Source organism: Melanerpes formicivorus, unplaced genomic scaffold (assembly GCF_026170545.1).
Source record: "Melanerpes formicivorus ecotype bairdi unplaced genomic scaffold, bMelFor1.0.p_v2 SCAF_17, whole genome shotgun sequence".
Lineage (NCBI taxonomy): Eukaryota > Metazoa > Chordata > Aves > Piciformes > Picidae > Melanerpes > Melanerpes formicivorus.
Window position 1 is genome coordinate 10652841 of NW_027142369.1, and position 17526 is coordinate 10670366.

The following is a 17526-nucleotide window of genomic DNA, read 5'->3' on the forward strand; positions in this document are numbered from 1 at the left end:
CAAGGTAGGGAAAGTCTGCATGCCTCTGCTTTCTGTTACAGACACTTTCACTTAGACTTTCCACTTCTGGGAGTAGGTGACTCCTCATTCATACATTTTCCCATCTTCTCTTGGGCTGAATGAGGATGAGGAATGGTGTCTCTGAGGGGAGGAAGGGCTGTCCCAGGTCAAGTCAAGCCTGGGCACTTGCAGTTCTTGCTTCATGGTCTGTGCTGGCTCTCTCAGTCCTCTGCTTCTCTTCCTCTTGCCTCAGCATGAAGCTCCACTGTGTTATCCTGGGTGTTCTCCGTCTTTTGCTACTGGCCAGCTGCAGCAGCAGAGTCAAGACCCCCGCCATTGACCTGCGGACCTTCACCGGCTGTGCAGTCCGTGAGTTCACCTTCCTGGCCAAGAAACCTGGCTGCAGAGGGCTGCGGGTGACGACAGATGCATGCTGGGGACGCTGTGAGACCTGGGAGGTGAGGCTTATGCCTGGGAATGAGGGTGGCTGACTGGAACCGACATCCCTGGGTAGGTGCTTCGCCTTCAAGAAAACTCACAAAATATTAAATAGTTTTCAGCTATCTACAGGCAAGGGCTGTGTCCCACTCCATCAACCCCTCATGACCACACTCAGTAGGAGGGCACTTTGTCTTATGTTGTCTCCTCCCTCCTCTCAATGCCTCAAAGCAGGATGCACACTGTTGGGTGATATTAATGAAGCAATTATGTAATACTCTTATTATGCAATTGGAAAGCCCCTTGTATCCTGAACACTTAAGGAGAGGAGGCCTTTATTACTGGAGAAAATTCCCTTGAGATTAAGATGAAGCTCTTGGTTGATGGGTAATAGCTTCAAGCAAATCCCAAAGATAATATCTGTCTCTAATTTGGATCTGTTTTGAGTCACAGCCCTATATAAATATGTTATGTTTTGGGGGTGTACAAGGGGAGAGAGAAAAAGCGTAAGTACATCTACACACACTTCAGAGAACAAATTCTGACTGTCTTTGACTTTCTGCCACTGGAAGGCTCTAGGGACAAGACTCAGTTTAATTTACATAGGGAAGCTTCAAATGATTCCAAAGGGATTTTGTCCACAAAAGTGCCCAGAGGAGGGGTCAAGGTCTGTGTGCCAGCTTTGACTGAACCTTTATATTATTTGGTTGGATAAGAGGGAAGGCCACTTGAGCCAGATTTCCCTGGTGGGATAAGGTTCCTTTGAAGGACCTCTGATCACCTGATTTACTCTACTTCCAAGCTTCTCTGGCAGCACAGACCTTGCAGTCTTTCTTACTACATTGCAATGTCACTGGGATGTAATTAACCTGGATGCATCTGGTTGTAGGCTCAACAGCTTCTAGAAAACACTATGATGTACTTGGGGCAGGGGGAGGTGGTATGAGGGAAAGTGCCTGGATATTTTCTTTCTGAAATGTTGCATCTGTTCTTTTCCATGCCATTATTCTTGATTTCCAGGACAGGCTTTTTACACAGTGTTGAGGGGAAGAAAAAAATGGAAATGTCTCTCAGCTGTGTTACTTTCTGTTGTTTCTCATCTGTGCAAGGGAGAGGATGACAGTGGTCTCCCACTGCTGTTTTGGAAGACCATTCTTGAAGTCTTTGAAAAATGGCTGCTCCTGTGGAAGCAAAAACTCACTGTTCAGCAAAAGCAATGCCACTGACACCACATGGCAATGTGGGTTTCGGGGTCTTCAAGTTCCCATTGTCTTCTGGTGATTGATGTCTCTGGCCTAGCTGTTTTTCTCATGAGGAAATGCAGACCTCTATGCTGCCTGCTCTGCTGACTGCATCCCCTATGGTGTACATCCATTGGCATTTGTAGGATATGCAGCCTGACTGGGAAGAATGGTCTGGCTGAGGAAAAAATCAGCCATTTGGCACCTGGAAGTTACCTTGGCTCTAAAGGCAGCTTGTGCGCATGGAAGGGTTTCTAGTAGAACACATTTCCTTTGACGGAAAATCAATCCTTTTGGCTGAAAGCTGCTTTTGGCAAGCATTCTGCTGAAACCCAGCTTTTTGGGTAGGCTTTTGTCTGTGTTCAAGGAGCTTTAATTGGAGCTTTATGATTTAAACAAAGAGAAACATGCACATATACCCACTTCTTTCCATAATGGGGGCCCAAGAAGTAAGTGTTGAAGGATGTAACCTAAAAATGATTTCCATGGCCCTTTCCACCTGATTCAGTGCCTCCCATAATTTAGGCTAAATCCCCTGGGGGAAACTGGGACTGCAGATGTTTGTCTTGCTTCATGCCTGAGGCCAGCATTTCTCCCCCACAGAGACCAGTGCTGGAACCACCTTACATTGAGTCTTACCACCGTGTTTGTACCTACAATGAAACCAAGATGATGACAGTGAAGCTGCCCAAGTGTGCCCCTGATGTGGATCCCTTCTACACTTACCCAGTGGCCATCCGCTGTGACTGTGACATCTGCTCTACTGCCACCACTGAATGTGAAACTGCCTGAGCTCCCCTTTCCTGGGTTAGGAGAGGAGGTGCCAGATTCTTCCCTGGCTTCATACCCCTGGTACCTCCAGCATTAGATAGAGTGTAAGTGAGTCCAAAATCTGATCTCACCCTGTAATGCTCCTAATCTTTGACTTTCCTGGGCAGATCAGGCTTAATCCCCTCTTCTTACTCTGTTCAAAGCATTATTGCTTTAGAAATGTAGCACACCCCCTGATGATGGCAAGTCTTAGGATAAAATAAATGGTGCAGTTTCCCTTCCTTACAAGCTTTTCACACTGTGTGGCCTTTCTTCATGCACAATGTGCACATGGACTGAACAGTCTCTGGGAGGTGGAAATGGAACACAAAGCTGTTACTACCTCTGTTACAACCTCTTTATTCATGTCCATGGTTTTATCTCCTTCTGAGTAATGTAAATGCAGTTACGAACATTTCTACTGTCTACCCCCCACTACTAACTCTTCTTGCCCTGAGATCCACCAGCAACAATAGTCAAAGAAAAAGCCTTAAGGCCAATGAAATGGAAATAGTATCCAAACTGCTGCCTTGAAATTTGGGTGAATGCATACTTAGCTCTGACTCAGGAAAGTACTTAAACTCATGACTAAGTGTTTTGCGTAATATCAGTGGACTTTTACAGTTAAGCATAAAATTTCAGTGATTTACTTAATTTGAGCTATTCTGATGAAAAAAAATAATTGTACATCAAAAGAGACAATTCCTTGGAAAAAAGAGAGAAGCACAAACATGATAAACCCTGAAGTGCATGTCTGTCTGGTATTGTCCAGGGAGAGGAGGGAAAATGACTTCACGTACAGTCAGCAACATTTGGTAGGGTCCAAGGATTCTCCCCTGAGAGTTTCCAGAGTTAGAGGGGTTTTGTTTCAGTGAGCCCATGGGTGAGGTGGTGGGAAAGATGGAGCTACAAAGGGCATTCCCACACTTCCCTGAGCTGTTCAGCTCCATGGATACCTGCTGGTCTGAAGGTGCACACAGAGCTAAGGGGCAGCCAGATGTGCTCAAACCTGTGGAGTGGTCACTAATGTGACCATCGTGGGTGAGACAAACCCAGAAGAGCAAAGAGAGCAAATGTGCCAAATGATGGTTCACACCGCCTCAGACCCACTATTTAAGAACTAGGGGACATCTGGGAGAAGCTGTAAGGGCCCTCTGGTGACCATAGCCACCTAAGTGCCTTTGTCCTCTGGTTCCCACCTACAGGAGGACAAATCCATGTTCATCCCTTAATTCTTCCCTAAATAAAATGGGAAATTGTGTGAAAGTAGGAAGATTTGCCAAGTGGGAGAGGCTTACAGGAGTTTATTAAAAAAAAATTAAAAGGTGACACCTTCTCAGATAGCCATTAGGAGAGAATTGCTGGTGAGAATGATATCTGCACCTGCCTTCCCCCTAGTTAGGTGTCTTCTGGATGAAGTCACCTTCATTTCCAGGGATATATGCTTGAGAATTCCCAAGTGTCCTGTTCTCACTGAGACAGATTTGATTTAATTTGTAGTTTATTAGCTGCTGTCAGTCATTTTGTCTGTGGCACTGAAAATGCTGCTCTGTGGTTGAGTAGGAAGGAGGTGATTTTATGACTACCTTTTGTAATTCTGAATAGCAACTGATCTGTCCAACAGCAGCAGGAGCAGGTTTCTGCTGATGGAGAGTTTAACATCCTTTTAAAAAGTGCTTGTGTTTTGTTTCAGATGGCATCTTATCATCCCTCTGATCTTATTATTGTTCCACCCAACATCACAGCTATTATTGGAAACACGCAAATGATTTTGTGTCCTTAACAAACCTCAGAATTGTAGTATGAAAGCAATGTAAGGCACCTTGTTGTCCTTTATTTATACATACAGATTTCTCACACAGAATGTGTATAAGCTCCTGCAAACTGTTTGCCAGACCTATGAACACCTGCAAAACATCTTGGTGCTGATGTGATGTAATTTCCTTCACTGGATTTCTGTCACAGAATCTGGCTGTGCTGTAGCCTTAGGATTAGAAGCAGCACTAGAAAGCAGCAAAGTTCCTTCCTTTGCAGCCAACAGGAAATACGAGCTATACCCGGATATGGGGAGACAGTAGAAACCTTAGCAACTGTTCAGAAGAAAACACTGCAGGGTATTAAAGAGGATTTTGATGGATGAAGGAGCAGCCAGACTGGGGGGGTGGAAGGGGAAGAGTGGGAAGGATGTATTGTCTGAAATCAAGCAAACACTTCTAGATGGTCTTTTGAGGAGGAGAGCAAAAGTGAATGAAGATGCTGTGGATCTGCTAGGGGTGACAGAAGTGCAGACAACATCAGAGTCCACCAAGCTGACTGACTGGTGTGCATCCTTCTTTGTCCAGCCCAGCTGCTTTCCCAAAAGTGGGCACACTACGACTTTCAAAGAGCTGTCTTCATTCCTATTGCTGGTAGTTGCAATTCTGGGGCTTTTTCCCCTCAGAAGTTATTACACTACTAGGTTTTCATTCTGTCAAATTCCACCCAATAGTGACACTTGCAACCAGGTCTTTTGGCATTCACATCCTTTGTGCTGCAGCTGGGATGGTATGACCTGCTCAGAATTTGCAGGCAGTCAACAGCCTCAACAAAATGTTTCAGAGCATAAAAACCCCCTTGCAGGTCACCTTCATTTTCAAGGGGCTTTTTAATGCCCTTTAGAGCCACAGGTTTCAACCTCACTATCCCACCCATTCAAAGTAATAAACAAAGCTTCTGCCTTTGGTGCATAAGTTTGTTTGCAAGGAGTGTGTATTGCAGAGGCTGTCACATATCACCACATTTATTATCTCTCCCATGGAAACCCTTACTAGTTTTTTGCAGCCTGAACACTGATCAAAAGCACCAGACAAAAATCACAGAAGCATTAAGGCTGGGAAAGACCTCCAAGTCCAGCTGTCTAGCAAACGCCTCCATGTACACCAGACCATAGTTTAGTGGTGGTCTTGGCAGTGCTGGAATAATGGTTGGACTCCGTGATCATTAAGGTCTTTTCTGACAAACTACTGTATGATTCTATCACGAGTCTTGCACAGGACTGGTTTTTTATACATTTTTTTTTTCCTTTCCACTTCTAAACAGCAATAGTCACAGCCCCTCAGTGTTTTGATTTTACACCATACTTTTTTGTTGTATGATAGCTACAGAAACCCACTGGGTCTTGAAGTTCAGTTCCTTTCATTCCTGTGCTGTAGTTGATATGCCCAGACATACTGACTATGTCAGAAATCAAAGTAATTTTACTTTTGTCTTCAAATTTGAGTTGCAGTGAGAGGGAGGGCAGGAAGCCTCCCCAGATGCATGCTTCCTGCGGTGACTTGCTTTCTCTTTGAGGGATGGGACAGGCAGCTCCCTCCTGCTCTTATTGTACTCACATAAAAACATAGGAACCGCTGCCCTGGGTCAGAGTGAGGGGCTGTCTCGCCCAATATCCTGCTGCTGACAGCCAGCAGCAGATCCTGAGGAAATGTGACAACATCAGGGTACAGAGGTATCCTTCCCTGGCTTTATCCAGCCAGATTTAGCAAGCAGTAGTTTAGGAAGTTTCTGCTGTGGAGGATGCATTTGACCTCTTGATGTTAACACTAGGTGAGTAACTTCCATGCTGTAACTTCCTGGACAAAGTCTGGCTGTGTAAAGTCTAGTGGCTAAAGTAAGCTTTCTACAGGGGCAGGTAAATCAAATGTATTCTAGGCCCCATGCTGTGCCCTCTTGAGTTGTCCTAGCTCCTCTGGGGATGTATCCATTTATAGCAGCCAGAGATTTGGGCTGTGATACCTTTTTGTTAGGAATAGACTATTCTGCCCTTTGTCATTGCTGTGTGAGTGCCTCAGGCAGGGACTGGTTAAGCCTTGCTTTAGTTCAATCAGTATTAGGGATGTTGTTCCATAATGGTGGTATTTATAGTCTTAATTTAAAGACCAGACCATCTGGTCAATGGGAATGCTTCTGGTCTTGAAATCAATGGAAAGGAAAGCTGGGTAACAAAGGCACCATCTTTGGGGTTTAAATTAAATTGTTATTTATTTATTAAAAATGAGATCCACATTTCTGCACAGAACCTTTGGAAGGCTGGAATAAGTCATATTCTTGATTCCAGACCAGCATTTAGGGGCTGTGTTCCCTCACTTAATTTCTTCAGGCCTTTAAGGATTTCACTTTCTCTACTGACTCTCCCTGCCCTGGCTGCTGGACCAAAGGTTACACAGTTCATCTTCATTGTCATAAGTAAGAGTTGTTTTTTATCCATGTGTTAGCTTTGTCAGGGAGTAACAAACTCCCCTCAAAATTCATAGTGCTCAGGCTGATGATTTTCCTAGCTGCTTTATCAAGAGAGCTGCAGTGTCTTCTAGGCTGCTGCAAGCTGTCCTCTTTCCAAAACACTTAAATATTCACTTAAGGGAAGAACAAAACCCTCTTACACTGTGATATCCTGGTGGACACCACAGACGGTAATGCCAAGAACATCTTATTAAAATAAAGAAACAGAAACTTTGTCTGAGGAGCAACCAACTGCCTGCCTTAGTATTAGTGGAAGGGGTATGCTTGGACCAAAGTGAGGTGAAGGCTGAGCCCCAGCAGGGATCCAGACCTGCAGTTTCCACATCTCCACTTTCCCGTGTTTCCAGGCAGCAGAAAACTTGATTAAGGATCAGTTTCCCGAGAGGAATATGTCACCTCCTGTTTGACTTTCTGCAGGTGGCATTGGAAGGTACTGGCAGCTCCAGGACCATCCAAAAGCAGCTGTATATATTAACATGTGTTTTACCTACCTGAAATATCCTGCAAGTTATATGTGATCAGCATCTGGGAACATAAACACATCACTGCACCTTCATATCAAAACCACGCTATCAAATTATTTAGCAATACATTTATTTTGTTAAAATAAACTATGTACAATAGATGATATTAATGTGCAGTTACAATATACAATAATTACATGTTTAAAAAAGGATAAGCAAAAGATTACAGAATCATGTGCTGTAAATAGGAAACTAATACAGTTTACATGATTTTCAAACTATGCAAAACATAATTACTGGAGAACTGAATTTCCTTAATCTGAAGATTTAGTTAATCTTTCAAAAAAGACTTACCATTCAAAAGTCAGACATAGTACTTTAGTACTCATCCTTTGGTTTTCCCAGCCCCGTACTCCAGCAATATTGCACACAACAACTTTTAAGAGAGAAAAATTTAGTTGCTTACATCAAGTAAAGTAAATGACTCTTTTTTTTCTTAACTTGTTAAGACCTGATCGATGTGTTAGGTCTTGATTTGTGCTGAGGTCATTATATCTGTCTCACAAACTCAATTAGAAAAACTTGTTGCACTATTACCCAAGTATTGCTGAAGCAGGAGACAAAAACAAAGACTTCTTTTGTCTTTGTGTTCTCAGGGGAGCAGAGAGATTCTTTGCAGTGAAATTCTTGTGTTTGACAAGCGCATCAACATCATAACAGCTTAAACTGGATTCAGTTATACGTGCGCTACGGAACAAGTCTTGTTCACCTTCCTGCTACTCTCTCCAGCCTTCTTTGAAGCCTTCCAAGTCTCAAGGTGCTGCTGAACCCCAAGAATCTCAGTGTGACTCTATGGAGGCACCTCTGAGGCCTTTTGCCAGGCTCACACCATACTTGCTGGGGCAGCATGGACACCATGCTATGCCTTGCTCTGTAGCGTTTCCCACCTGGTAACCTGGGCTCACCACCTTAGATCACTTCTGCTCATAAGTAAAGAAGGCTTTGCTAGTGTCTCTCCCCTCTCATGTAGCTTTATGTTATTTCTTATTAATGAATTAATATTTACAAGTTTGGGGAAAGTTTGGGCTCATTTACTCCATACTGACGAGGCAGGTCAGTAATGCAGTTAGAGCAGCTGCCTTTTGGGGAAAAGTGTTGGAAGAGACAATATGACAATTGTGCTATGGACATGGCTTACACCCAAACTACTTTGACAGACATCAGACAGATTTCTACGTGTTACCAGTACAAATAGCTGTTGTGTTGGAAGATCTAGAAACTATTGACTAGTGACAACTCTTTAAAGTCATCAACCTCTGATCAAAGTCAAAATTCACCAGAGCTGATAACAGCAAGAGGTTAAACTGATCTTTGGCAAAACCAAATGCATTATTAACTCTGGCATCCTAAAGGGCATGAGATGAAATAAAGTGGCAGCAATGAGTGCAGTGTCACACTTGGCAAAGATACCCATTTATCTTGAATGTTATAATGTTAATATAATAATTTTCATCTTCAGCCTCAGTAGTGGTTGAAATGGGGAACTACAAATCCAGTCTCCAAAGCTCAGGGTAAGGATTTGATCAGAAAACTCTCCAGGTGCTTAACTTCATTCAGGAATTCACAACCAGCAGCCAAAACTCTTGGGCTTGGCTCAGTGTGTCCTGTGTGCTCAGAGCTTGGTCACCCACACTAAAGGGCAGAAAAGGAGGAGACATAAAGACTTTTAAATGCTTTCCACATTAGTCATATGTGGACCCCATTGAAATTTTCCATTGTCTTTGTGAGAATTGAAATGAAGCCAACATACAACAACTTTGAAAATCCCACCTTAAAATTATTGTTAGAAGAAACAGCCAAACCCTGCATTAAGGGTTGCACACACTGGAAGGGGATAGGGATCATGATCAAAGTTAGTCTTGTTAACATATTTTCAATGTTAGGGATACTTTTTAACCATTGCAGCAACTGATATGATTTTTGCTTGTTGCTCTTTGATATATGTGTTTGTGAGCTCATTCTCCTCTTAAAATCAGGTTCTTACTCTTTTTGCTGTTCTGGTGGGGTTGCTGGAACTGCCCATGTTAAATAAGTTTTGGTCACATGTTTCTGAAAGCTTTAACTGAAACAAAGAAAAGAAAATGTGAAGATTATTTTTCTTCCTCCTAATTATGGGTGACCCCTTAATATGATGATAAGATGAAATTTAAGTTTCAGATCAAAGTGACTAATTGTGGCTCTGGACCTCATTTTGCAGCTCTCCCCCAAATCAGACGCATAGATGCTATTCTATCCATCCATCGCTTCCAATCGAGGGTTTTCTACCAATGTTTCAAGGCAAACATATTTCTACTTGCATTTTGTTTTGATAGGTGAAGCTGAGATCACAAGCCACTACTGGGAGGCTTCTTCCTGCTTTCAGAGGGTCTGCATTCATTAAGAGGAAAGCAAAGGTTTATAATAGAGATTTTTCTTCATTTTGATGTAGAGCTTAAATGTGTCCAGAAGCTGTCTGACGTAGGTCGCTCCACGGTTGTGTCCTGTCACAGCAGATGCTCTTCCAGGCCCATGGAGTTGTGAACCAAGACAATGTTCTGTTGTTTCCACATCTGCCTTTTTTTTTTTTTTTTTTTTTTTTTTTTTTTTTTTTTTTTACTGTAGGATAAAACATATTAAAAATCCTCTTCAAGTAAAAGGAAAACACAGGAGGAGAAGCACATGCAGCTGGCTTCCTGCATTCTACCTGCTTATTGAAGAAATGGTCCCAGGGACAACATGAGCATGTGTTGATTGCTTTGCTGGAGAAGAAAAATGTGCTTTTAAACAGACCTGTCTTGACATAGATTGATTCCATTGCAATTAATTCTTAATCCGAAGGAACTTTCAAGGTGGTGAATCAAGAGGTATTTACTATGTCCCATCCTGAGAACCACTCCCCATGATTCCTGGAGGATATAGGTATATGGAACTACCAGTCAGTTGCTCAAATGCTCCTGGATGGGCCTGTGTAGGTTTAGAGCCTTATTCTTGCATTCTCTTCAACTTTTCTGACCTCTCAGAGGCATAGGAGGAAATGTGGAAGTCATTGTGGGACCTCCTTCAGGTCATGCTGACAGTGGTGACATGGCACAGGATTGCCCCAGTTCTGCTGGCTTGTGTTTAAGCAGAGGTCTGAAGGGCAGAGGCATCTGTAGGTTATTTTAGCATGAGAACACCTCTCTAATGCTGAGATCTCTCTCTAATACTGAATATCTCTAATATGTCCTTGCAGGAGTTTGTATGGAAACCCTTTGGGAATTCTGAAACTACAACATCAGCTTAACTCCTGGTAGAATGCCAAGGTTTCCGAAGATGCCAAAGGAAATGGGTTTTACAGGATCTGGCAGATTTCTTGTAAGATATGAGCACTTGTGAAATGATAGCAGACGATTAGCAAACGCAGCCCTGTCAGGCAAGGTTTTTGGCATCAGTCAGGGATATTGTCAAATAGGTGCCTGGGATGGTTTATCGCCTTTACAATGCTTTTAAGTTGGTTTGAAGTTGATTTGGGGTCTCATTTCTAGTTCACCTTCCAGTGAGAAAAGCCATCTTCTTTCACCTGGCAATCTTTCATTGATTCTCTTTTCGTGTTACTAAAGGTGCTTGGAAATAAATTGAAGTTCATGTCTGTTGCCTTATGCCTATGCTTGCATTGTGTCTAGTGTTTTGATATTTCTGAGAATACGTTTCTGCCTGTTCACTCACCATCTGTTTGTGTTTATAAAAAGTATTAGGTATGACTTGCCAGGTAGTCAATGAATCTCTTTACAATCCAACTACAATTCCTCTCTAAAGCCTGTTGGCCTGTGATATGCCTCCCCAAAATAATAGCATTACAGGGCAGATCCTTGAGTAAGTCTGTGTACCTAACACAGGAATAATGCTTATGGGACCTGCCTTAACCATAACTGGTTTTGAAACATTTATTTTTGTTGAAAGAAGAATTGGAACCAAATGGAGAGCAGAGTCCACTTCTCAGTGGATGGTGACCACCCTCCCTCCTTTGCAGATGCCAGATGTAGAATTTCAGTCAGAATCAGCTTGAAAAACTTCCACACAAAACTGATTTGCTTGGTTTTGAAGGTGCAAATGAACCTCTGGTTAGTCCTGGCATTTTTTAGAATGCATATTAATGCTTTTCTGTCTGTGTTCACTGCTATGCAATGGTTTGTGCAGGGTGCTGAAGTTTAATACATAAGGACAGTAGCATTTTATCTTCTACATCACCATGATTTTAGTTCTGTTTCCTCAAACCACTGCACTTACATTAACACTACAGCTTCCTATCTGATTTTTAATTTTATTTTATATGCCTATTATATGCCTATGCATAATTTGATTATTTGTGGCTTTCTCTGATGCATGTTGGTGATTCTATATTGTACTTTTGTAGTGTGCTCATTATTTTATGAGCTGAGCTGTCAGTTTGGATTTCTATTTCCTCTGTATTTTGTGATTCTCTAAGAATGTCTGGCAGCTCCGACTTTGAGTGTTTGCATTGTGCTTTGGCTGAAACAGACTTCACTTACTTTAACCAGAGACTTGTAGATAGGTTAGCACTCTGCAGCAACATGTGTGAGCCAAAACAAAGTCATCAACTTAGTTTATTTCCACTGAAGTGGCTGCACAGTGAGGCTCTAACTTTCTTTGAAATCTGTTGAAAATGTCTTTCTTTTTTTTGATGTTGTTGTTATTTCAGTAGCCTTCTAGTCATGTTGTAAGCCAACAAACTTTGCCTAAATATTTATTTAATTTACTCCTAGTTTTCCTCATACTCCCCTAATATATCTTTACACGTTCAAAACCCTCCTGGACGTGCTCTTGGGTAGCCCTCTTTTGGTCAGTCTCCCTTGGCAGGGGTGTTGGACTCAATCTCTGGAGGTCCTTTTCAACCCCTAACATTGTGGTGAGCTGATTGTCAGTGTCCCAACTGTGTAAATACTCATGGCTCTGTCTGGGGATGGCAAATCAGCCTCTGTGGTATGACATGAACTTCTTCAACAGGCTTCAGCACTGTCCTTGCTCTGAGCTGTGTTTTTTCAGTCAGTGACTTTGAAGCAAATAGCTGGGACATAATGAAACCAAATATAAAGTATGCATGAAGAATGCCAGCAATGATGGATTCTTTCTTTTGTCTATGATTCAGCACAACTTTATTTTTGTCCATACCTGTGTGCAGCAGGAAAGTGAAAGCTGGCTGACTCTGCAGCTGTTTGTGCAGCAACAAGGCATTTGCCTCAAATTTGATGGCTTTTGGCAGAGAGAACTGTTTGATTTCTACCTAGAAACATTTTGGGGTGTCAGAGTTGGTTTCTGTAGGTCTCCATGGTATATTCAGTTTGTGGTAGAGGAGGAGCTTGAATCTGTAAGCCTAGATGGTGTCAGGATTGGGTACTGCATCATGCTCGGTCCCTTCTCTGTGCCAAGGGTGCAGTTCATGTGGTCCTGCTGAAGTCACTAATTGCTCTGGATAACACTAGGTCTGTAGTTCACCACTAATCACAAGAGCTTTTCCGGGTGGAAGTGTGTACGTAGCCATGCTCCTGCACTTTTGGAGAGGCATGGGCTAGCAGTCTCCTGCAGCGGAGTTTGAGGAGTGCAGGGCACACGTCCTTGAGCTGGGGAGGGTGCACTGCTGTTATTTGCTTACTTTGAGCAGTTCTGGAAATGCTTCATTATGGAAAATTACATCAGAGGTCTTGAAATCTGTATTTGGTGGTACTGTGATTTTCTGTTTGGGGAATGAAATCCACAAGACAAATCTCATGGCATTACCAGGGTACCCAAAGGCAGATGCAAACAACAACACACCCTTTGAGTTCACATCTGAGTGTTGCTGTGATGTGCAATAGTTACAGGCACCCTGGACAGGCTTTAGTAAAAAGGCACTTTCTTCAACAGCAGAGACCTATCAGGCATCTTCCCTTCCCCTAAGGTCTAAGGTTCCCACCCCTCTGCTGTCAGCTGCAGTCCATCATCTGTGACTCATATGAAGCTTCATTTCTGAGGACTACAACCACCCTACAACTTAACACTCACAGTAATGAAGATAGAAAAATAGGAGCAAAGAAAGAATTAATGGATGGGAGGAGGGAGACTACAATAAATCAACATGTTTACAACTCCTCTTTAAGTTGTTTCTACATGAGATACTCCATTAAAAAAAAAAAAATCTTAAGGCAATTGGATCACCTTAAAGCACTTGAAGTAAGTATGACCTTTTTGGGTTTTGTTATTTTTGTCTGCTGGGTAAGATGTAGAAATCCAAATGATCTATAAGGTAGACTTGCAGTTGCTATGGCAATGTGTCTTGTTCATGTTCTCAGTTTGGAGAGGAAATTGCTCCACAATGCTATTTCATGTCTAGGGCAACATTCTTTGGTGACAGAATTTTTCAGTACATTAATGCTACAACCCTGTTCTTCCTTTCCCAGCTTCTGGAAACATGGCTTAGCCTGAACATTCCCCTGTAAAAATGCAGCTTGTTTGCATTTTTTTGTTGTAAGAACATTCCTTAAGTCTAGAGGTAAATGTTGATTCATTTTGATAGCTTGGGTGCAGCAACATCCTGATGCTGTGAAGTTTCACCATTGAATAAAAACAAACTGCAATCACTCCATCTTTGCTTCCATGTGGTGTGAACAAACTAATGTATATTCTGAACTAGCAAGTCTTATACAAGAAATTTAAAGTACATTCTACCTATAGTGTATATCTTACATAATAGATTTCTACAGATCTCCATGTGCTGTCAGTCACTTCAGGTTCAATTCCTAAATACTGTACATTTCTAATTCAATTCTTTCTTAAGGCCACAAATGGAGTTTCTCTTGTTTCTTTTACCACCTATAGTTCTTTGTTTTTCCACATGCATTTTCACTTTATTGCTAAGGTGAGGAGCCAAGCAGTAGCAGGCATCCTGGTTTCTGTTGGCTCAGTGCAGTCTGCAGTAGAGGGAACAGGCTGCATATGTCTTTGGAGGGTTAGGAAAGCACATAGACATGAGTTGGCTTACTGTGATACAGGTTGGAGGTCTCACAGAATGAAGGACTCTTATGCCTGGGTAAGAAGGACCCCTTTCTGGTCATGTTCCCCATTTGCAAGTTACATGTGACTTCATTGCCTTTCTAACCTGCTTGGTTTCATTGAACTAATTTCTTTTTTCTTTCAAAGTGACTTCACACAAGGGTGCAGCAGCTGTGGCACTTTGCACAGCGCTTCTTCTTCTTTTTGGGGTGGAAAATAGTCAGGATTGCTTCGTCAAAGACAGTTTTAAGGCCTTTCTGTGTGAGGGCTGAGCACTCCAGATAACACTGTGCTCCAATCTGAAAGAGAAGAGAGAAAACAGGAGTACCCTCTGCTGGGAGAGACAGAGCAAGCCTGTTGCAGCATTGAGCTACATCCATGCATGTCTTGCCACAGTGGGAAGCCCAGACCTTTACCAAGGGGCCCAGGTCTTTCCTCTGTTTTTTATCTGACTGCCTATGGCATTAAGGGGCAAACTCAGATGGTCATCCTGAGCCAGGGAGTAGTGATAAGCAATCAACATTAGTATCTCATCACAGGGTGTTAATGGGGAGCAGGAATTCCTTGCATGACCCTCCAGAAAGAGAAGATGGTTGTCTTTGTGTTTGAATGCTGGACCAGGAGCTTGGCCTCCTGTCTGTGCAGCTGGGGGGTGGGGTGGGGAAGAAGTCTGGGGTGGGGGGTGGAGTGTGGTTTCAAGGAGATTCTGAGTTGTCTGATGAGTCTTTTCATATACTTGTCTCTTTTTCTTTGACCTGTCACCCCTTGTGAGCTGCCTCCTGCAGTATCAGAGAGTGGCTACCTGGAGAAGGGTTTTCCAGCTCATTTCTGAGAACATCTTGAGATAGAAGTCCTCTGGGGGTGCTGGTATGACACAAACACAGCAGACTGGGAAAGCAGCCTTAGTTTATTCTGCTAATGGATGCTCTTGCTGGCCTTTGAGGGTCATTGCCTCTAACAGCAGCTGCAGCATACAAAGTGAAAATGACTGGAGTCCATTTCAGGACCTGGGCAGATCTTTTACCCAGAAATTTGGCACAGAAACTTGGGAACTCCTTCTTTGCTGCTTGAAGTGCAGTGGGTAGTGAGAATCAACTTGTCTGTGCTTTTGTAAGGGATAGAGATGAATTTGGAAGGAGACGGCTGAAAGGAAGGGTTTGCCACCTGCACCTGCTGTCAGAAGCCTGAACAAGAAACACTTGACTTAGACAAAGTGAGCAGTAAAATCTGTTTTACTGCCCAATTTCCAGCTGCTGTCTTGTGCATCTTGCTGCTTTGCATGTAGCTTGATCAGGTTGCAGCAGAGCAGTAGGCTCAGAAGCCAAAACACGTGTCCAGCCTGTTTGAACAGGGGCTTTAATGTCTAGTTGGGACTGATCAACATACCCCAGAGGAGTTCACCTTGAAACTAACTCAATCTGTTTTGGGGGACCTTAGAAAATGCTGTTACCTCCTTTGCCAGCTTCACGCCATGCTCGTAGGTGAGTGGTTTCTCTTTCATGTAAAGCAGCCGAGCCAACGTTTTGGGATCATCCCGGAGATCAATCTAGTAGAAAGTACACAAACCCTGAACTCAGTATCATCTTGATGTAATTCTTGTGACAGGTGTTCACATCCTTATGAACCCACAGTTAGGTCCTTGCATAAGGGCATCTGTCTTCCTGGCCTCAGATGATACTTCAGAAAAGATTTTATTTTTTTAAACTATTTTTATGTTTCACATTGATCAGTTCTCATTGGCAGGTTATTGGACCACATTTCAGACAGCTGCGGTACAGTAAAGATGCAGTTCTTAGCGGCTTTCATAATGTATCTTGGAAAGTGTTGCTTCCAGCCTGAGCCACAGTGGAAGCAGAGGCTTCTGTGGTCCTGCACTTCATCAAAATGAAGCATTCTGGCATTTCAAAACCATCCATTTTTGCATTGTGAGATCCAAAGAGTAATACTTTAATTTTAAAATGGATGTTTTAGATTATTCCACTGTGGAAAACAAAGCCAGTCTATGAATGATTTGACTTTCCTATGGCATGAAGACTTTGGTTTTGACCAGAATTTGATCTGTTTCTCTAACTTGATTTTGGTTATGGTCCAGTGTTTGGATACTTTTCAGACTCATGTTGTCACTTCTCACAGTCTCCAGCCACTCTTTGTCTTGGAAGCAAACCCATACTTAAGGCATTTTTATTTCATTGATAGATTCCTAGATTTTAAGGTAAAAATAAAGTGGTTTGGTCACTTAATCTTACATTCACTGCAACACATGCTGGAGGGTGAGTGCCTGTTTGCAATGTTGATGTAAAGTATGTGGGAGGCTATTTCGTCTTCATGTCTTGAAGTAAAAAATTTGGTTAACTTATTCCAAATCTTAAAATTATAGTTTCATAGTTTCATTCAGGGTTGGAAGGGACCACAAGGATCATCTAGTTCCAACCCCCCTGCCATGGGCAGGGACACCCCACACTAGATCAGGCTGGACAGAGCCTCATCCAGCCTGCTCTTAAACACCCCCAGGGACAGGGCCTCCACCACCTCCCTGGACAACCCATTCCAGGGTTTCACCACTCTCATGGTGAAGAACCTCCTCCTCACATCCAGCCTGAATCTCCCCACCTCCAGCTTCATTCCATTCCCCCTAGTCCTATCACTACCTGATATCCTGAGAAGTCCTTCCCCAGCCTTCCTGTAGGCCCCCTTCAGATACTGGAAGGCGACAATTAGGTCTCCTCGGAGCCTTCTCTTCTGCAGACTGTACAGCCCCAACTCCTTCAGTCTGTCCTCATAGGAGAGGTGCTCCAGCCCTCTGATCATCCTTGTGGCCCTTCTCTGGACACGTTCCAGCACCTCCACATCCCTCTTGTAATAGGGGCTCCAGAACTGGACACAGTACTCCAGGTGGGGTCTCACCAGGGCTGAGTAGAGGGGGAGGACCACCTCCCTCGACCTGCTAGCCACACTTCTCCTGATGCAGCCCAGGATCTGATTGACTTTGTGGGCTGCAAGTGCACACTGAGAGCTCCTGTTGAGCTTTTTGTCCACCAGCACCCCCAAGTCTCTCTCCTCAGGGCTACCCTCCAGCCAGTCACTGCCCAGCCTGTATTTGTGCCTGGGATTGCCTCGACCCAGATGCAGGACCCTGCACTTGCTCTTATTGAACTTCATGAGGTTGGCCTGTGCCCACCTCTCCAGCCTGTCAAGGTCCCTCTGGATGGCCTCCCTTCCCTCCAGCGTGT

The 17526-nt window shown here is 43.3% G+C and overlaps 2 protein-coding genes across 2 annotated transcripts in view; one reads left to right on the plus strand and one right to left on the minus strand.

The window, feature by feature from the left end:
- The first annotated feature begins 254 nt into the window (after positions 1–254).
- Positions 255–2471, plus strand: GPHB5 (glycoprotein hormone subunit beta 5). The gene is made up of 2 exons (XM_068149177.1): positions 255–458; positions 2283–2471. The coding sequence occupies exons 1-2, from the start codon at positions 255–257 to the stop codon at positions 2469–2471; spliced, it is 393 nt and encodes a 130-aa protein (XP_068005278.1).
- A 4882-nt stretch (positions 2472–7353) lies between these two features.
- RHOJ (ras homolog family member J) overlaps positions 7354–17526 on the minus strand; it is a 65948-nt gene continuing 55775 nt past the window's right edge. Inside the window, exons 4-5 of the mRNA XM_068148927.1 lie at positions 15747–15842; positions 7354–14595 (exon numbers count right to left, since the gene is read on the minus strand). Of these exons, the coding sequence (XP_068005028.1) occupies positions 14449–14595; positions 15747–15842 (243 nt within the window). The 3' untranslated portion in view covers positions 7354–14448. The remainder of the gene's footprint in view (positions 14596–15746; positions 15843–17526) is intronic.

Bases quoted from the DNA above. Each gene is read 5' to 3' on its own strand.
- GPHB5 (XM_068149177.1), top strand. From the start codon at position 255: ATGAAGCTCCACTGTGTTATCCTGGGTGTTCTCCGTCTTTTGCTACTG. The intron at 459-2,282 runs GTGAGGCTTATG...TCTCCCCCACAG, and splicing joins GACGCTGTGAGACCTGGGAG to AGACCAGTGCTGGAACCACC.